Source organism: Manduca sexta, chromosome 1, assembly GCF_014839805.1.
Source record: "Manduca sexta isolate Smith_Timp_Sample1 chromosome 1, JHU_Msex_v1.0, whole genome shotgun sequence".
Taxonomy (NCBI): Eukaryota; Metazoa; Arthropoda; class Insecta; order Lepidoptera; family Sphingidae; genus Manduca; species Manduca sexta.
The window spans coordinates 3,967,024-3,988,797 of NC_051115.1; the positions used below are offsets into that span (position 1 = coordinate 3,967,024).

Genomic DNA, 21,774 nt, shown 5'->3' on the forward strand with positions numbered 1-21,774 from the left:
AACAATAACATGAGCGATAACCTAGTTGTGTGTGGAACGGACTGCCGAAACGAATGTCTGCAGGTTCAAAACCCAAACATGACTTTTCTAAAGTTATGTGTATTTGTGAATTATCGCTTGCTTTGATGAAGGAAAACATTGTGAGGAAACCTGCATACCCGAGTTCTCTATAGGGATTTTGAGGGTGTGTGAAGTCTGCCCGCTCTACAGCGTGGTGGACTAAGGCCTAATCCCTCTCAGTAGTAGAGGAGGCCCGTGCAGCAGTGGGAAAGTATATAATACAGGAATATTGTTAAGTTAACCTACTAAGTATAACCCGTGCAGTGGGACAGTATATAATATAGGGTTGATATTGTTTAAGTTAAGCTACTAAGTATAACTTAATCCATCATGGCTTGTGAGCAGACTTCACATTGGAAATAGTTATAAATATCGAAATAAAATTTTGTTTTCAAATTTAACTTATATACTTAGCTAAGTAACGTTTGTGAATACACCTAGAAGTGAAAGGATTAATGTTGGATCAAGGGAATGAGTGGACTTTTTCGTTATACACTCAAGGCAGGATCACTTTGGATCCTCTGCACTTGATGGTAAGTGGGCTGGGGTCCAATAGAATGTCGAACAGAGATGATTACCCCTCAGTCGACACAATTATGCCTGTTGGAGTCAGATATACACAGACTGATCTCGGAGGGCCACACTTACCGCTACTATAGCGGTTTTTAACAGCTTGTGTACGGTCGCTATCCGGGCGGATTTTTTTTTATTTATTCAAGAAAACTTCGAGTAATTTTTTCAATATTTGCCAGTGGCACCCAAACTATGCAACACTTGTATCTTGGGCTGCCGTGTTATATACAAATTGCAAGAGTAGAATTATTATTATTTGCTTGTCCATTCATATACTTAATACTACCGCGATTCGTGTTAACTGCGCTTAGACTGGTTAATTATCTCTCGCCAATCGTAATTAACTTTTATTTGTTAAACTATCGAGTGTCATTTAATAAATGAAATAGTCTCGACTGCCTTGACCTTGACTTCTTGGAAACCTGCATCTCAAATTAAAATATGTCCACCAGCAATCGAGTGTTGAGTACTCACGGCGCTTCTTCTTCGCGTCTCGATCCTTGTTGTTGACGAGCGTGGTGACCTGCAGCACCAGCGGCTCCAGCGTGCGCTCCACGGACATGGTCCTGATCTCCAGGTTGCGAGGGTCCCACTTGAGCGTCAGCGTGCCGGTTGTACCGTACGTGTCCGTCATAGTCGCCATGCTGGCTGCAAATTAGTAAAAAAAAAAGTTTTAAGTATGTGCCAGGGGAGTCCGATGGATGAGGACGGCCCAGAACCGGTCCCTGTGGCGCTCAATGGGGGAGGTCTATGTTCAGCAGTGGACGATTCCCGGCTGAAATGATGATGATGTGCCAGAGGATATTTATTTAAATTGCTTTGATTGACGAGACGAGCTTGTTGTTCGCCTGATGGTAAGTGCTACGATCTATAAAGAGTAGAAACTTTAACATCTTGAATTACAAATTATTGCTTGGTATTCCACTGCGCTTGTCTGACACATGAGATGTTATTATTATGTCCAGTGGTTCCACTGGCTACAATGTCCTTCAAACCGGAACACAACAGTAACTACACACTGCTGGTAACACATTGCAGTGGTACCCACCCAAACAGACTCTCACATATGAGAGACCACCAGTAAATAACTGTTGTTTGACAATTGCCTTTAATCACTCTGATTGACAATTTGACCAGTATTGGTGACCAGTAAAATAGCTTGCCATAGAAGAGTCCTATATCTAAACTTGTTAGGGGCCCTTCAGGGCAGCGCAGACTTTTGAGCACCTACTTAGTTTAATGTAGGTATGAGCCAAGAGAGGCCCAAAGCTCAGGGGTTCAATATCACTGACACGGCTGATACTGCGGTAGCTATGCCCCTGTTGATGGCCATTAATCCAGAACCAAGACTATGACTAACAGATGAGAAATCAGCATACATGGTACATATTATTATTATTATGATATATATCAAACAGGCAGTTGAAACAACTCATAATGCCCGTATCTTGCTATTACAACAGGTTTTCATTTGCAGATAAGTATTTGTCCAGTCGGTTCTTAAACTGGTTTATGTTACACTCTATTAATCAAGAAGTGCTTGTATGAATTATTGTTTGAGAAGCTGGTACGCAACTTTAAAGAAGAAAGAAAGATAGCAAATGGATTATATGAAGCCTTACATATACTTTGAATATAATCTTATTTCACCAAATGGCACAAGAATTAAATAGAAGAGTAACAAATGCATGGAAGAGATATTGGTCCTTTAGACATAATATCAGCCCTGTATTATAGTACCACAGCTGGGCACAGGTCGCCCCTACTACTGACATGCAGGAAAACATTGTGTGGAAAACTTGAGAAGTTTTCTATAGGAATTTTGCAGGTGTGTGAAGTCTGCCCGCACTGCAGCATGGTGTACTAAGGTCTAATCCATCTCTAGTAAAGGAAGTCTGTGCAGCAGTGGGACATTATATAGTACAGGGCTGATATTATTATTTTTAACTTTAAAATCAGTAATAAAGGCTACAAATTTAGAAAATATTATTTGATAGAATGAAAATATTAAGATAAAAGAAATACTGAGAAGACTGAATTTTTTTATATTTCGAGAAAATTATTTCATTGTGTACACTTGAGGAATACTAATATCTTTACCTAAATGTAATTCAATTTGCCTGGAGAATTAACCTTTTAAATTTTATTATACACAAGAATATTATTGTGCAATAAATTACCTATCTAATATTGCCTATCCTTCTAAAAACGCACTTCAGATTATGTTACATTGTATTTGTACAATAAAGACATTCAATTATTTAATAATCAGATCTGATTTTTTATTTATTAATAAAAACTATCAATATTTCGAAACTAAACATGCAATCTATCATATATTGTGTATATATTCATCATAAAGTGCTATAATGTCACGTATTTCTCTATCAACCACCTAAATACAAAGGTTTGATAATACTTACCGTAAGCTTTTATCAATTTGCTGTTCAAAGATGAATCACTCTTCAAGTATTCAAGAGAAATCTATGTCAGACAAAAACAAAATATTGGTATGGGCGTGTTAATTATTAAGTTCTATCATATTTATGCGTTCAAATGGCCTCAAAACTTATCGAAAATAGAGAATAAATAAACAAATATTGAATACACTCCATGTTCGTTTTCTTTATGCTACACGATTAAAATGATACGCAAATTAAGGACATCCATTCATATTCTATACTATTTTAATTTGGTAGCATTATACATTGTCAAAACACAAGGATGCACTTTTACCTGGTTTTTATCCGATGATCTGGGTGTTGGTTGGTAAATTATATGTTTTGTAAGTAAATAAAGAATTATTAAACGTAATTTCACTAATTGAAAGCACAAATTCACGATGAAACACACAGAAATTGAGTAAAAATCGTGATAGCACTCGACAAGGCGTGTCAAATAATACCAACTGAATTGCCCGAGCAAAAAAAAAACACTATAGATGTTCGGAAAGCTGGTAACATTTAAGAGTTTGAAAAGCGTGACTTTTTATGATGAATTAAAAAAAAATCTTTTGCTCTTTGTATTTAAATTTGTTTGATTAATGTTGTTTGATATAAAAATCGCGCGCTATTCGTATTTTAGGAAGTTTTTCAGCAGTACAATTATTTCACTATACTTTTTTGGTCCTACAAATTTTTCTAAATAACCACATTTTGGATCCACAGCGATGATAAATTCTCGGTATATAAAAATTTTGCAACCGTAGTAAAGATGTAATTTTACAACTAATATGATAATCTATTATTGTCTAGTGAAAGGCGCCACTTTTTGCGGTATTAAGTTTCATACATATTTAAAATTAGCAACTTTTTCTACGTAGTTAAAATATTTCGAAAAGAAATGTCGTCTAAGTCAATTAGCCTTCCAACCATCCATATGCATTAAAAGCTTCGTATAGAACGATTTTAATGAGAAATCTTTTGGGACTTAAATATTTTCAATAGGACCTAAAGTTGTTTATTTAATGAAATCGTAAATCTTTACATATTACTCCCGCCGTAACTGGCGCACCGCCAAGTATAGACCAAATTGCTTAGGGTCATTTCATTTGGGAGTGGCCTTAATATATATTAAGGCCTTAAGGATTATGAATTGGTAACTGACGAGTACCTAACTACGGATCTCTACACTGCAATGGCTCGACACGCACGGGTCCGATTTTATGAAATAAGTTTTATATTGAAAATCAGCTGTTCTCGAACTTTTTGGCTATTCGGCACTCCTTGAGGAAAGCTAATTATTTTATGGCGCCATAAAATAACTAAAATTTATATATACTGTACATTTTTACGTGTTTTATTTTTTTGTCGATACTCCGATATACTTTTTAACCATTGCTTCCTCCATAATATTTTTATAAATTATTTCACATAAATTTAGAAAAATCGTAAAATAAAACAAAACAATCTGAAAATATAATTTATTTCCGTACATGCACTAAACATATTTGTACTAATTGTACTTAAATACACACACAACAATAAATAGTGAAACATTCTCCCAAATACTGCGCTTACAAATAAAATAACCTAATTCCATAATTTGGGACGCATCCAAAGCGTCCTGTCAGACAGTGGATGTGTCTCAAATTCAACAGATGGCGCTAGTTACATTTGAACTGTTACAAGTATAAAAACGAATCATTTGAATATGTAGTAGTATGAATAACTGCTATTTTCTTACGTGTTTAATTAATTTTACATTCAAAAACACTACTATTGTACATTTTGTATATTAGCGTGTTCCTAAAATTTACATAACTGCATTGCACTCTGTTTGGAGTTTAGAGTTCAGTTGCCAAGTTATTTTTGTATGATAAACTGACGCCACTGCACCTGATGGTAAGTAGAGTGGAGTCTATCCGGACGGACATAAAATATATCCTACCACCAGCAAAATATCCAATTTGACGTAATATTAAATTTACCAGTTTAGTCTGACTAACACAATAAAACCTGCACGGGCGGCGCCCCATTTTTTTGTCTTTAAAATGTCGGTACGAGAAATTAGTTCCAAATTTAACCGCAACATGGCGATATTTTTTATTTTGTTAGGTTATACTGGTAATTTGGATATTATGTTAAAGTAGATTACAATGCCTGCACAATGTTGATTAGTATTATTTTATACAAGTAGTAATATAGCAGATGGAATCACATACTAGTACACATTCAAACACCACAATATACTATATCTAACATAGTTATATAAAAGGTATCTTCATTAATTATTGGGCGAAAATCATCACGTAAAGTTGTTCAATATTACATACAATTAAAATAATTTCGCCCAAGTCTAGATACTGTCTTTTTATATATTTATCCAATATACGACAAAGACAGCCATTGTTATTTAGTTTTCTGTGAAGTCAAATACAGTTTTTGCTACTTTATTGCTAGCTTACTATTACAATGTTCTATGTTTTATTTGAAGTGCAAATTGAATTATATATAACATAATTCTTAGTCTTTTTCAATAAAAAAATCCAATACGGAAAGATAACTAAAGGGGGAAACACGAATGAAAGAAATGAACAAAATGTCTTTTCTAAATGTTACCAACATTAAATATTTAAATCTCATTTTTGCACCATAAAAATAATCAACATAGAACCTTGTAATAGTGAAGTAGCAATATAAACCTTAGAGCAGTTGTTCCTGCTAAGGTACAAAGTGGAAAAAACAAAGAGATAATTTAACGAATAATGGTTAAGTGTCCAATGATTGTCATTTCATTTTATCCTTGTCGAAGGCAAAGGAAATGGCGTTACTAAAGGAAACCACATATTTATCTTTGAAAATAACACTACACTCGATGAAATTCGGCTAAATTCAAGTTTACGTATCGACGGACATTTTTAAGACGATTATATTTATTTGGCTATATTTTACAATATTTATTTTATATTAAATCTTATTACTATAAAATTATCGAAAATTTAAAACATTAAATATTCGAAATAAAAAAATGGCGCGATTTATCGAATGATGGCGCTAGTGGGCGAATACCTTGAAGCAATAATAAAACGCAACTATTAATTAAAAACTTATAGCTTACACCACAAATCGTGGCAATCGCAAATGCGTATCTATTGTTTATTTCACTATCAGTTAACTATAATCGTCAAATATAATATAAGGCGACCAAATACAAAAGTAATTTCTCAAATGCTAAACAAGAGAGAGCCTTCAATATTAGGTGTATTATAAAAAGAAAACTACTGGACATAAGACTTAACATCTCATGTCTCAGACGAGCGCAGTGGAATACCAAACACTTTGTAATTCAAGGTGTTGGTGTTTCTACTGTTTATGGATTGTATCGCTGACCATCAGGCGAGCGGCAAGCTCGTCTCGTCATTCAAAGCAATAAAAAAATTTGCTCTGGTAGTATGTACCAGTGCAACGTTGTATATTCTTAGTTCATTATTATCGTATACAGATGTATTTGGGCTCTAGCAATCATATATCCACAAACCAAGACCCACTTTCCGTTGGTCAATATTAGACTGTGTAGTAATAATTTTACCAAAGTAAGAATGAAAATTATTTATACGTAATTTCTAGAAGTTTCATCGCCCACTAGCTCACCGACTAGACTCAGATTTTTTTACCAAAATCATACTCCTTCTCGCTTATACTGGTCGCTACTGATATCTCAGTTACAGGCTCTTTGTCCTTATCAAAAAATATTGCTACTTCATTATCGTTTACTTTGTCCGGCGGAGGGACTACTACCTCAACTTTCGCTGAGCCTTCCGCCTTCACACAATCTACATGTTTGACCTCAGAGCCTTGAGGTGCTAGATCTTTAGTTCTGTCTACAGGTTCGTAGCCAGCGGGGAGAACGAGGCCATCGTAAACTGGTTCAGGGAATTGAACCTTGACTTGATTCTGGTCTGGAAAGTGCACTTGCTTCTGACTGGATCCGAATTGCTTTTGACTCTGGTTAGGTCCCGGTTGTTCTATAGCTTGCAGAATGCTTTGGAGAAGACCTTCGGATAATAACTGATCGTGGGGGATAGCTGGGTTCCCCTTCTTCCCCCCCGACGCCTCAATTTGCACGGAATACTGGTTCTTATCGTTTTCGAATTGCACATTGTTCAGATTGTTTGAAGTTAATTTTTGCTGCAAATTCTTCGTCTCTTCGCTCAAGTTGCGAATCTTTTCTGACGTTTTCAATATCTGATCAGAAACGTACTGTAATTTCTCGTTCTTAAAGTCGATATTTGCATCTCTTATCGATTTTGCGGTTTGGTCTTTCACTTGAACGATCGTTTGCGACGTCGCCTGATCTTTAAAATGGGTTTTAGTCAAATGATGACCGAGAGAATGAAGACTTGCCATGTACTTGTTGGCTAACTCTATAGGTATCTTCTCTCCATATTTAGCTGCTTTAAAAATAGCTTCGTGATACGGACAGTGTTTCAAGATCGCTGCAGCATCCAAACTAGAGAGATTAGCCAAAATCGTCCCATCTAAAGTGGTAGTTATTGCGTTATTCGAAGATCCGGAAGCTGTGTGGTCTCCTACGGTTAATAAAGGTGCTGAATAAGAGTCAATAGGAGATCCATATAAGTTCCCAGGTTGTGATTGGAAGTTTAAAGGACTGCCTGCGTGGGGCAAACTGTACAAACTAGAAGGTTCGATCGACAGATTTATACCTAAAGAAGTCTGTTGGTTCACGTCCTTCGCGTCCCTAATCGGTGGGGGGAGATACGCTGGACCCTGAGTAAGATGATTAATGCCGTGGGTGTCTTTTCCATGCGTGGTCTGCCCTATATGCTCTAACAAACCTTGGGGTACCGATTCCCTGAACTTCACTGGGTGTTTGGGAGTATTTCCGCCAGTGTGGATGGAGTGACCACCTCCAGAGAACGAGCCGTAGGGTATGGGAAGGTTGGTAGGTTTATGTGGTGCGCCGTACTGGCTTCCTGGAGGAACTCCGTAGACACCTGAAGGCGGGACGAGACCTTTAGCTCCCTGTTGTCTTAACGAAGCAGGGTAAGGTCCACCAGAAAGGGAATCTAAAGGAGGGGCGCCGTAAGAGTCAGCGGGTTTTTCTAAAGTGATAGCTGATTGGACGAACGCGAGGTCGCTTTGTGGATGCTGGTTTTCGGTATAATGCGCTTCGAAGACCGTTTTAGATTGATCTATGTGGTTAGAATCACCTCCAACAATGGACCCTAAGTCTACATGAGCTAACGCGTCTTGATGGACGTTGGAATACCCTGAAGCGATTTGGGCGTTCGAGAAGGACTGCAATTGGTTCACGTTTGGCAAATGTTGGTCAAAGCTGATGTGATTCTGCTGATCCAGGCCGTGGTTAAAGTCCAACTGACCTGTCAAATGTTGGTCCAAACCTATGTGACTTGTTAGCTGTTGGTCTAAGCCTATATGACCCGATAGTTGGTCCAGACCTATTTGATGTTGAACGTGGATCTCTTGCCCCGGTGGAGGTGGCGGCGGACCATAGTTATCACTAACTCCTAAGTTTAATACCTCCTCGACATGTCCCACTGGGTAGGACAGACCTGGGATTGGTTTCCAACCGTCGTATAACACGTGGGGTGGGGTAGGAGGCGCTGGTATACCTGGATGCGGCGGTCGTGGATTTGGATCAGGCTGCGGTGGCCCATAATGACCCACGTTCGAAAAGTCTTGTAACACGACTTGGTCGTTAGGGCCTATAGGGCCCAGCGAGTGTCCTGGAGGTCCATAAGTCTCTGCAGGAATTGGGAAGTTGGGCTTCAAGTCCACTGGTAAGGAAACTATTGGTGTGCCGTAAATAGGAGCTGGCAGATTCAAACCTAAGTCAATATTTGATCCAATGTTTGACAGGCCGTTGAAGCTTCCAAAACTGGCCCCAACGTTTCCAAAGTTGGTGACACTCGTCTCTATAGTGGTGACGGTTGGCGCTGGCGGTGGGGGCTCCAACGGTATCGGCTTTAAAATTGGAGGCCCATACGTCGGCTTCAATTTCGGAGGTCCATAAATCGGCTTTCCAAACGGCTTTGACAGCACCTTCGGGCTCTTAAAGGGCGCTCCATAAGTCGGCTTTGGTAGGCTTTGTTTCGGAGGCCCATAAATCTTCTTTGGAGGTCCGTACACCAACTTCGGCGGGAATTTCGGAGGGCCGTAGCTTTTCGGTGGTCCGTAACTCTTTGGTGGTCCGTATAAGGGTTTTGGCCTGCTAATTGGTGGCGGGGGTCCCTCGTAGTTCTGATCCGGGAAGACCACAGGGGATGGAGGTCCGTAGGCGCCTGGTGGGGTCTCTTGCACGTTCGGGAGCGGCACTCCGTAGATCGGCGCGGGGAGTTGGAGATCTGGAACTGAGAATATTCATTGATTAAGTAATTTTTATAGTTTTGGATACAGTACTGTTTGGACCAACACCATATACCCAACCCCTACATATCTACTCTTGATAGGGCCGGAGAGAGATCAGGCGCAGGACCAACGGCTTTACGTGCCAAGGCACGGGGGTATCACACCACCTTCCTAACTCCGAGCTCCGACTGAGTAATTTTAAGATGGAAAACCCAGTCACCATATATTTGCTCCAGGATTCGAACCCAGGACCTCAGCGCTGTAGTCTTACCGCGTACGGATTACTACTACGTCACCGCGGTATTCTACATACTTGGGCAAGATATTGTACCTGTCTAAATCCACTCACTTATATTAGATATCTCCCGTGGAGGGCCATACGCGTCCGGCGGGAGCGGCTCCCCGTACGAATTTGACAGTCCACCCGCTTCCCGCTTCTGTGTCTGGGTTCCTGGAAACGATAGGAAACGTTCTAAAATAGTGGTCCTTAAGGAGGTATAATTTATTAAATGGTAAGATGATGAGGCGGCGATAGCTTAGTTGGTTGTGCAACGGACTGCTGAAACAAATGTCGTAGGTTCAAAACCCAAGGGCAAACACCTATGACTTTTCTAAAAAAAATATGTGTGTATTTTTTGTGAATTATCGCTTGCTTTAACGGTGAAGCAAAACATGGTGAGGAAACCTGCATACCTGAGAAATTCTCTATAGGAATTTTCGAGAGTGTGTGAAGTCTGCCCGCACTACAGCGTGGTGGACTAAGGCCTAATCCCTCTCAGTAGTAGAGGAGACCCGTGCAGCAGTGGGACAGTATATAATACAGGGCTGATATTATTATTTTAAGATGGTAGGGTAAAGAAGTTCTTGAGTGGAGACCATTATTCCGTAAACGTATGATGCCCTCCAGCTAGGAACGAGGATCTGGATAGTCACTGACAAGAAGAAGAGGAGGCCTATGTCCAGCAGTGGAAAAAAATATAGGATAATATAGATCATTGATTTCCAGAGGGGTGCAGGTGGACCCCCGGGAGTCCACGAAAATCTTAACGGGGGTCTACGTTGGCGTGACCAAAAAATGGTTCGCAATTGACAACATTTCAAAATGTAAACGTGTCTAAAACAAAAATACCGTTTCTTAATTTTTCTACTCTGAGTTCGATTATGAATTTCATATTTTTTTAATACTTAATTTCGGAGAAAAAATTAAAAACCCAAAAATGCTTGATGACGTCACATATACGGTTGAATGAAATAGTTCCTTGGTCCACCTTATTATTTATTTTAAAAAACTAAGACACCGTCATTTGTCAATGTCAATATTACAATAGATCAATGACTAAATATAAAGAGGACAGGCCTCAAAAGTTAGCTATATGAATAAGTTATATTTATGTTAGGGAAATCGACGCAGAATTGTCAATATATATGTCTATCTCTTTTACTCAAAGCTTATTTGGAACGCAACAAAAAGACAAAAATAATTGCTTTCTTCGCATATGGCACTATTTCGTTTACTTGAACACACTGGGACCGCCTTGCGGCAGAAACGCCATTTTATGCGGGCCAGTCAGCAAGTACATGTAGTGTCAGACGATGTAAACAAATCTTCATAAATATTGAATTTAAAGTAATATAATCATATTCTCAATTGTTCAGTGTGTTTATTAGTGTATTTGTTAAGTTTCGAAAATGACTCAGTGTTGTGTGAAAGGATGCAAATCGAATTCACGCAAGAAAGACCCCGAAATATCTTTTCATAGGTTAGTAACTGTTTTTACCGAAAATTAGCAAATATCTTTGTATATTTACTTTTGGATGTGTTTTTATCAATTAAAATGATATGTGGATCTGGTTTGTTAAGCTTTGGACCCTTTTAGGCGTGATTTATACACATTAAAATCATTATGTTTGTTTACACACGAGCTTAGGGATGGGTGGGTGGATTTGTTTAGAAATTATTGATATCGATATTTTAACAGACGCCCGTTTATCAGTTACGGTTTTTGTCTTTGAAAGAATGTTAGAGCACACATCAATATTGTATTATTCAGAACGACAAACTAAGTGAAATTAGAATATTTTTTAAGATAACCAAAAAAATTAAAAACCAAGGCAAAATGAATTGAGAATATTGAGCGACGTGATTGGAATCCTACACCAAATACATATTTCTTTACATTTTGAGAAGATATGCATAAACCACACGTTTAATTAACGCGAGTAAAGATAACTGTTTTCCAACAATATTCCCGATAAGTAAAATAGTAATGATTATTATACTTCACCTAATAGTAATATTACTTTAATATATTGCTATGAATAAAATTAGAATTGTTACATAAAAGAATAGATAAACATAAAAGAAACAACATAAAGATGAAATGTAAGATATATTTTTACAATTGGCGGTCTTATGTTTCGAGCAACCTTTGCATGCACGGAAATAGATACATAATCATATTGTTGTTATTGAAAATAATTATTATAATTGATTATCTTAACCACCATTTTTACGGTCATTGATTTTAGTTTGCTGAACCATAGTTATGTTTCTCAATCAAAGAGCATAATAATAAAATAAAATAAAACCAACCAAATAATTGCTGGCTACGCTGTCTTATTCCATTTATCATGTATTAAATAAATATCTTAATCTGTAACTTAAATTTTTAGCAAGGAATAGTGCAACATACAAATATAGATCAAACACAACTGGATGTTTGTCACAACAGGTACTGCTTTGTTTAACAATTGTTACTTATAAGTAAATCAGTTTCAGTTTGTTTGTTTACATTATGGTTTGTTATATTTATATTATGGTAGTTCCTAACCCCTTTCGTATTTGATCTTTTTGGGGCTTGTTTGTCTCTCTTAATTCTTCGATGTCGATACAAAATTTTCGGTACTAGCATATCACTATTGTAAGGGGCGGAGTCGGCACCATTTTATGCATTAAATGTGCCGCATGTCACGTGACCATATCACCCATCCTCTATACTTCTTTTATCATTGCAATAGATACGTCACAACTGTCACTTTCAACGAGAGAGACAGAAACAAAAAAACTGTCACTTCATTTTTTTTTACTGCAAAGCAAAGGTCATTGCGTTTTGAGCCGTATATGTGACGTCATTTGGAGCTTACGTCGTTTTAGAATAAAACAAAATTCAAAGCGAAAATCATGAATGAAAATATCTGCATTTCGAAAAAAGAAAAAATATGGGTCTCATCATTTTAGATCTAGTTTCATAAAATATAAACATTTCGGTATGTTGAAAAAATGAAATGTTGTCAAATGGTAAGTGGAATATGTTTCTGGTTTATATTACATTCCATTTTTTTTGTTTACCTGTATGCGACGCTTCTGCGACGAGGTCTTGTTCGCTGTCCTTGGAGACGAGTCCTGGAGGCGCCTCCTCAGCAGCCACGGCCAGGAGTAGGCACCATAGAACTACCACCTACAAATAGAATACATTCTACTTCAGCAAAAGTTTGTGGAAATTTTTCGATGTTTGTTTAAAATAAACTCGGAACCTCTGAATGGTTTGCTGGTGGTAGGATATATTATTGTATCCGCCAAGATAGCGACTATACACAAGGTGATAAAACCCGCTATATTGGCACACGTGTGTCGCGTTACGGGATCAGCCTATGTATATCTGGTTGCAACATAATTGTGTCGACTGAGGGGTAATCATCCCTCGTCAGTCGAGATTCTATTGGTCCCCATTCCACTCACCATGGGTTGCAGTGGGGTCACTTTGTATTGGACGAATAAAAAAAAGAAAGGATTTGTCATACAGATAGGTCGTATCCTTGATTATCATATGGATAACTTTCCATCTCGGTGTTTACTTTTATAGGTTTTTTTAGCAGCGATAATACTATGAATAGCTACAATAGTTTGTCATTTCAAACAGCAGCAGTGTGTAGTCACTGTTGTAGGTTTGAAAGACACTGTAGCCAGTGTAACTACTGGACATAATAAGACTTAACATCTCATGTCTCAGGATGGTGAGCGCAGTGGAATGCCAAACAATGCTTTGTAATTCAAGGTATTGGATGGTGTTTATGGCTGTTTACAAGATCGTCTCATCATTCAAAATAATAAAAAAACGAAGGATAGCTTTGATGTTCATTTAGTCAAATTAGTCAAAAAAAATCCGTAAGTGATCTATACGGCTACCAAAGCTGTACTTCGATACCAACACCCGTAATAACAAAAGGACGAATATACCCACTATATGGAATAGGCCCTCTGACTACAATAATTATTCATAGATGATTTTTCGCATAATATTAGCAGAGAAGATGATTGTTTTATTTGATTTACCTAAAGGCAATTTATCACCATTTTTTTTCAAGAACGCGTTTTAGCCACCTTCACTTAGTAAGTGGAACGGTTTTGCTTTTCTGATCTTAGGGTCCAATGTCGAAATAGGGAAGTATATCATCATCCTCCAAATAAGAGCCCGTAGTTTCTTTCTGCCTTTTTTCGGGTAGTCATCACTTAGCTAGCTAGTGAAAGGCTGGTAGGTTAGCTAGCTTAGGGCCTTTATCTTCCTCACGCGTTCCTCCCTTTATCTTTATTAGAATTAAATGCATCTTTTTTATTACATTTTTCCTGCCAGCCCGAGCCGGCTTCTTTGTTTACTTTGTATTCTCATCTATTTTATGTCCAATATAAAATGTAAGTAGTTATATAAGCGACGTTATTTAAGTAATAATTAAATATTCTCATATACCTTGACTTATCATAAGCGCAACTATATTCTATGTGATGAATGAAGCATTTTATTTTATCCGAGGGAGCATTGGAAGGCAATTTTTAACTGGTAAATCACATGGTATGAACCAAAGAGAATTATAATATATGTATATGGTATGAACTTTTCGGCCTCTCTACGCGAACCTACTAGCAACGCGCCTAGGAAATAAATCATTACTGACATCTTTAAATGCTAGATCTCTCCGGATACGATTAAACAAATGAGGTTGTATATTCATTGCGTTTCTAACATCATGAGCTCTTAGAGCATAGATAATTAACTACAGCTGGCGTACTGCCAATGAGTTTCCTTATGTTAGACATTGAAGTAAAACTTTTGCTACGCGCCGCTATCCTAACCGATAACATCGGGCGTTTCCGGAAGTATTCGGCTACGCGCGCAGGCTGGCAGAAGAGAAAATATGTCACGCGGCGACTATTCTATTATTCTCTCTGGTTGCATGTAGTCAAATAAGTCTTAAATTATATTCTGTAATTATTTTTGCTAATATAATGAATACTGTAAAAGAGCATTTAACACTATTTTGCCGATTTTATCACGGTTTTTACGTCATAAATTATTAATAGTTTTTATATTATTCCTTATTTTGCGTGCATAAAAATTAACTGCTCTAAACAACAATAAAAAAAGAATTGTATTTTTTTATTCTCTTTATCATGTACTGTATAGGTCTGAGGTATAGGTATACCATAAACGCTCAACTGAATTAAACTGTCATCTATTCAAACTGACTTTAGTATGATTAATATTGAAAGCTTGAAGAGTGGCGCTCATGATATAAGAACTCGAGTCTAAATGTAAACCTGGATTTGAATAAAAAATATTAGTCATTAAGTAAAATTATTTGTTGTTCAAGTGAATAAATAGGTTATAAGTAACGTTTTGGTCGCCATTTTGTTCATATTTTGAACAAATAGTTTATATGGACGTTCGTGTCTATAGAATATACGTGGATGCCTACAGTTAATCTATGTAAAGTTTTTCGTGTAGTTTAACCTCTTGCTAAATCAACGACCGTGTCGGTGGGGCATCACTCTCGCCGTTCACACGCTCGTTCCCAATCACTCAAGAACTAGTTCAATAGTGAGGGGACTATTGATTGAAAATATTATATCGATTATATATAACAAATTAGTGGTATCATATGTGTTTCTATAAATAGTTACTAAATGAAACCACATACTCGTCTTCACCTCTGCTGACATTGCGCCAAAAATCATCCAATAATAACTAATGTTTTTACCAAAAATCTTGGTTTTAGTTTTCTGATATTTTTTTTCATTTTGTAGTTTAATGCGATTATGGCGTGCGTGAGTGAATTACTGACTGAAAGTATGATGTTGCTGCGAAAAATTCTCTTAGAGTAGTAGTAGTGGCACTAGGGCGCGTAAAATTAAAATTACTTTTTATTAATATTTATTTTGTTAGAAACTTACACTTTTTTATTTTACGTCTAAAGCGCAAATAACTTATTATTGTTATTTGCAAGTAGATAAGTATCTATTCTCTCGGATGTGAGGATTCACCTGTGTAGGTACCGCAATCTCTATTACTGCCACCAAGCAGTGTGTAGTCATTATTGTTCCAATTCGAAAGATATTGTAGCCAGTGTAACAACTGAACACAATAAGACTTAACATCTCATGCCTCAGACGAGCGCAGTGGAATACTAAACACTTTGTAAGTTAAGGTGATGGTGTTTCTACTGTTTATGGATCGTATCGCTTACCATCAGGCGAACGGCCAGATCGTCTAATCATTCAAAGCAATAAAAAACGGTACATAGCTTGTAAAAATACCGTTTTCCTAGCAAGAGGATCTTAAGGGAAGTATAAATCTAGCACTACTGATTGGATCACGTCCTGAATTCACATACAAGGTACTTTGTAACTTATCGATACTTTTAAAATTATCGAGAACATCTACATCTATTGATACATCGCTACTAATTGTGCTGTCAGTTTTTCCACCAATTTAATTGTGTAAAATTCACACGATCTTAGCGAAGGAAGTAGTTTCTTGTTCAGGAACTGACTTAACTAGTTCCCGACGCCATCGGAACCGGTTCGGACTAGTTATTTACACTTTTAAGTATTGTAACTGGTGCTATAATGAATGTATGAATGAATGAATCCCTCCTAGCCGAATTTCGACCACGGCGGCCAATCTCAACGGAGATCAGCCACGCGGGAGATATATTAGTGCACAAATGTGTGCGCAATACACAAGCACTCTCTGTTTCTTCACTCTCATAGTTCGGTGAGACAGCAATCCGACATGACCGGAGAGAGATCAGGCGCAAGATCAACGGCTTTACGTGCTTTCCGAGGCACGGGGGTATCACACCGCCAACTTCCTGGCTCCGAGATGCGACTGAGTAATTTTTAAGATGGAAAAACCCAGTCACAATTATTTTGGCCCGACCTTCGATTCGAACCCAGGACCTTAGCGCGGTAGTCGTACTTGTTCCGTGTATAATTACAACTACGCCACTGAGGCAATTAACCCGTGCTATAATAGTAATATATAAGCACGTAAAGCCGTTGGTCTGATCTCTCTCCGGTCATGTCGTCTCACCGGACTATGAGAAGGAACAGTGCTTGTGTATTGCACACACTCGTGCACTATAATATCTCCTGTCTGATCTCCGTTGAGATTGGCCGCCGTAGTCATTCGACTATGAGGGATTCATTCTGCAACACAGGCCTTTACTGAGAAGAATTAGACGTTAGTCCACCACGCTGTAGTGCGGGTAGACTTCACACTCTCATCCCTATAGAGAACTTCTCAGGTATCCTCGCGATGTTTTCATCATTAAAGCAAGCGATAATTCACAAACACACATAAGTTTTAATAAGTCATAGGTGTCGAATGTCGAGGAGTACATCTCTCGTCAGTCGACATTCTATCAGATCTCTCTTATCATCAGGTGCAGTGGGGTCTGTTTGTGTTAGTATAAAAACATCTGTTCGTTTAACAGTTGCTATGTTATTATATATGTAAATTATAACGCTATATATATTAGAAAGGTGATTAAGGCCTTTTACTTCCATGTTTATATTTGTAAAAGTCGAGCATTTCGTTTACTTGTGACAGTGACTTGGAAGTCGTTTGAAATTGCTTTAGGAACTTAATTCTGACTTCCTATTTCCTACTTATAATTTACACTAAGATTTTTTCTCATGTATACTTATTACAAACTAGCTTTTGCTTGCGGCTTCGCCCAGTAATGTACATTTCACGATGAAGGAAGCGGCGATAGCCTAATTGGTTGTGGAACGGACTGCCGAGACGAATGTCCGCAGTTTCAAAACCCAAAAGCACCTCTGACTTTTCTGACATGATGTGTATTCTTTGTGAATTATCGCTTACTTCAACGGTAAAGGAAAACATTGTGAGGACACCTATTCTCTAAAGGAATTTTGAGGGTGTGTGAAGTCTGCCCGTATTACAGCGTGGTGGACTAAGGCCTAATCCCTCTCAGTAGTAGAAGAGGCCCAACAGTGGGACAGTATATATTACAGAGCTGATACTACATATTTTTATTGTCTTTTACATTTCACGGTTAGTTCCTCTGTCGTAAATAAAACTATATAATTACCATCCTCCATCGAAGTAACTGTAACAAAGAAATAACAATTAAAAATATGTTTTTATAGAATGTAAGAAAATATTTATTTGTAACAAGCAAGATTACAAAATAATAAAAAAAAATCTTAAGTTCGTCACTGTTCAATTAACAAATAACATTTCAAAATACATATTAGTTGTGACTATAATATAACGCATATAACGGTTTTTGACTGTTGAGTTTTGTTTATCATATTGAGAAGGTTGAACACTCGTGTGAAAATTTTAAATTCATTTATTACCTATATTGCGAGCGTATGAATGAACTGATCTAAACAATAAAAAATAATGTTTTTCTTTGTACAGTACGTAATTAATACCTTAAACTAATTTTGAAAAGAGCAACACCAGTTTCTTGCCCGTTCTCTGGTGAGAACTACGCGAACTGGTGGTAGAGTTCACATTGAAGGAATGTAAATATAACATTTTACAGGAGTTATAACCGGAGATGGGGAGAAAGTCTTTTTAAAAAGTGTAAAATTATAAAGCCCTTGGATTAACTGAGAACTGGTTTATTAATACAGACTTTCGCCCTTATTCATAGACGTTATTTATCTAGGGACGGAGCATTGCTGTGATAACAAGTCTGTTTCTCAGTGCTAACGGCATGGCAGCCTTCGCAGTGCGTAGACATAGGGCCGTTGTGATTGGTTAATATTGAGATACAACTTGAATCTAGTTGGCTGTCAGATAAACAAAGCAGAGAAACAGACTTGTTATCACAGCAATACTCCGTCCTTAGATAAAAAGTCTATGAATAAGGGGGTTTATTTATAACATTAACTCTTATATTAACTTAATTGTTATTGTTATTGTCGATTTTTATATCTGTTATGGCGACGGAACTCAGGTTCAAATAAATTATTTAATTTCATTTAAAATACCATTAGACCATTGACGTATATTCTGTAGACACGAACGTCCGTATAAACTATTTGTTCAAAATCTGAACTAAAATGGCGACCAAAACGTCACTGTTATAACCTATTTATTCACTTGAACAACAAATATTTTGCTTATTTGACTAATATTTTTTATTCACATCCATGTTTACACTTAGACTCGAGTTCTTATATCATGAGCGCCACTCCATACACAACCACAGGCTGTCAATATTGACCATACTAAACTTAGTTTGAATGTATTGCAGTTCAATTCAGTTGAACACAGTGAGTGTTCGGAACGCCAAATCTATTACGTAGTACATAATATATATCGACGCATTGGACAACATTGCTGAAGTGTTTCTTAGAAATCGTTTAAATTATATAAGAACTGATTAGAAACTTCCAACAAAATTACTACACATTTGATTATACATGAAATATAAGGTCATTGCAAACATTAAAATGTCGCTTAATACATCAACTTTCGTTACTTTCACTTGGAGAATGCCGCGGGTCCGTCTCTTTCACTCATACGCGGCTAGACAAGGACGGACAGTGCGAAAGTTCAACATGCCAACGTTGTTTTAATTAGCATCGGAACGAGACGAAATGTCAAAGTCAGGGCGTTGTTCAAAAAGGCGGGAACTGTGCACTTTAAAAGTCACAAGGATCCGCTTGAGATGTTAAAGAAAATCTGTTTTACATCTAATTAGTATTGCACGCGGCTTCGCACGTGAAGGAGATTTCCAGGATAATTTTTTTCTGACTTACTTCATAAATATCGTTATATTATGACCAAATTACACAAAATCATTATAAATTGTAGCCTATGTGTTACTCTGATGTATAACCGATATCACTGTAAAGTTTCATCCAAATCCGTTCAGTAGTTTTTTCGTGAAAGAGGAACAAACATACATACATCCTCACAAACTTTCGCATTTATAATATTAGTAGGATATAAATTGTCTTTAGTTATATAAGCGGCTTTATTTAAGTAATAATTAAATATTCTCATGTACCTTGACTTATCATAAGTGCAACTATGTTCGCCTCCGTGATGAATAAAGCAATTTATATTTATTTTATTTTAATCGTCAAAATGGCGATCTGATTTTTTAGTTTCTTATGTTTTATAAGTTATTACTCGACATTGGCAAAATCACCGATAAATATCGCCGGAAGCCATAATATAATAGAAAAAGCATACGCCTATAATTTGGGTGCTGTTTGATTTAGGCGCGAAACGAAGTGTGTTCGATGATAAGAATATTATTAATAAGTTTCACTAATTAATAAATCTACATAATAATAATATCAGCCGTGTACTATACCATCCCACTTCTGCACGGGGCTCTACTAACAGGGATTAGGCCTTAGTCCACCACGCTGTAGTGCGGGTAGACTTCACACACCCTCAAAATTCCTATAGAGGTTTCCTCACGATGTTTTCCGTTACCGTTAAAGCAAACGATAATTCACGAAGAATACACACTTTAGAAAAGTCAGAGGTGTGTTTGGGATTTGAACCTGCGGACATTCGTCTCGTCAGTCCGTTTAACTTACATGAATGTTATATATTTCAAAGTAATTGTCATCAAGGAACATTGTGCCAAGCACTGATCAAGTGCGTTACGGATTTGTAACAAGAAAATACCGTCTGCCTGCGTGGCATCGATATATAGTCCATTGAAATGTTACATTTTTTAGGCCTTACCTTGCGTTTTTTAGAGGACGCAATTTTATTTTTTTGAAGTGTAGGGGGGGTCAGTGTAAAGCTAAAACCAAGTTTGTGGGGTCGCCACCCTTGTCCCACGGCCGCCATCTTGGAAATAGGGGTTGAAATGGTTTTTACGATGTATCTCTTAAACTATTTATCTGACAAAAAAATGTATAAACATTTTTTGTTGCAAATTAAATTCTCTACAACTTTGGTCCAGTAACTTTTTTATCGTAGAACTATAAATAAAAAAGTTATAAGCGAAAATGTTAAGAAATTCAATGTTAAGCAATGTCCATTGCAACGTCATCAGAACGTGTGTTTATAAGGTTCATAACACTTTTTTTTGTACTCTCATTACGTACAACACAAACCCGCGGTTGTCGGCTTGTACGCGAATTACTTGGATCCTGAATCGCTTTGGCACAGACGAAGCCCCCTACACTTCAAAAAAATAAAATTGGGTCCTCTAAAAAACGCAACCCCAAATGTAACTTTTCAATGGACTAATATATGTACTACGTACTAGATTTGGCGTTCCGAACACTCATTATGTAAAAGTCACAGGAAAGCAAAATTCGCAATTTTGTTTACTTGAATGATATAACATACTTATTTCAGTTACTTTAGTTTCAACCAAACTACTGAATTGATTGATTAATCTGAAAGAATATTCGACCAATCTGAAACCATATATTTTCAAATAAAAAAATCATTCCAATCAGTTAATAAATAACTGAAATCTGAGGTAACAAAAATTAAATACAAAAAACTGACGACTTCCTTTTTTGAAGTTGATTAAAAAATAAGTCGAAAGACTAAAGTTCATTCATTCACTCACTTCACTTACTCGCGAGTGAATGATAGCCGACCCATTCGTTCCACGTGTGAGGTTCGTTGACATTGAAAAGCGGCCGGACGACTCATCTCGCTTTCTCAACACGAAAGCAAAGTTGTAAAACAGGTGGGAACATAGACTATTACAATGCAGAGGCGACGCGCGACACACCTTGAGATTAATAGGAATACTAGCTGACCCGACAGACGTTGTCCCGTCTTAACTATGAATTTGTAGCGCGAATTCTGTCAATCGCTGACAGGTATTTCAAACAATTGACAGTTATATAAAATTAATATTGTCGTTAAGTTTTCTTATATTTTCAAATTTTCCGCGCAATTGTTTGGATTTTTTCTTTCATAAGAATCTTCTCCTGACAATAAAAAACACAACAAAAATTAGTGAAATCGGTTCAGCCGTTCACGCGTGATGGCATGACCACGGG

The 21,774-nt window shown here is 37.2% G+C and overlaps 2 protein-coding genes across 11 annotated transcripts in view; both read right to left on the bottom strand.

The window, feature by feature from the left end:
- The window catches only part of LOC115451036 (catenin alpha), a 60,195-nt gene extending 56,627 nt beyond the window's left edge, over positions 1-3,568 (bottom strand). For 2 of the 5 annotated variants that reach the window (XM_037439836.1, XM_037439764.1), the window contains exons 1-2: positions 3,370-3,568; positions 1,108-1,281 (exon numbers count right to left, since the gene is read on the bottom strand). In XM_037439836.1, the coding sequence (XP_037295733.1) occupies positions 1,108-1,276 (169 nt within the window). In that variant the 5' untranslated portion in view covers positions 1,277-1,281; positions 3,370-3,568. Of the gene's footprint in view, positions 1-1,107; positions 1,282-3,056; positions 3,118-3,369 lie in introns of those variants that run through there. The other 3 variants (XM_037439799.1, XM_037439813.1, XM_037439751.1) reach the window with 3 other exon arrangements.
- Positions 3,569-4,540: 972 nt separating this feature from the next.
- LOC115451040 overlaps positions 4,541-21,774 on the bottom strand; it is a 39,898-nt gene continuing 22,664 nt past the window's right edge. For 3 of the 6 annotated variants that reach the window (XM_037444461.1, XM_037444498.1, XM_037444428.1), the window contains exons 2-5: positions 17,856-17,873; positions 12,814-12,922; positions 9,814-9,915; positions 4,541-9,466 (exon numbers count right to left, since the gene is read on the bottom strand). In XM_037444461.1, coding sequence (XP_037300358.1) covers positions 6,735-9,466; positions 9,814-9,915; positions 12,814-12,922; positions 17,856-17,858 — 2,946 coding nt within the window. In that variant the 5' untranslated portion in view covers positions 17,859-17,873 and the 3' untranslated portion in view covers positions 4,541-6,734. Of the gene's footprint in view, positions 9,467-9,813; positions 9,916-12,813; positions 12,923-17,853; positions 17,874-21,774 lie in introns of those variants that run through there. The other 3 variants (XR_005113278.1, XR_005113281.1, XR_005113284.1) reach the window with 3 other exon arrangements.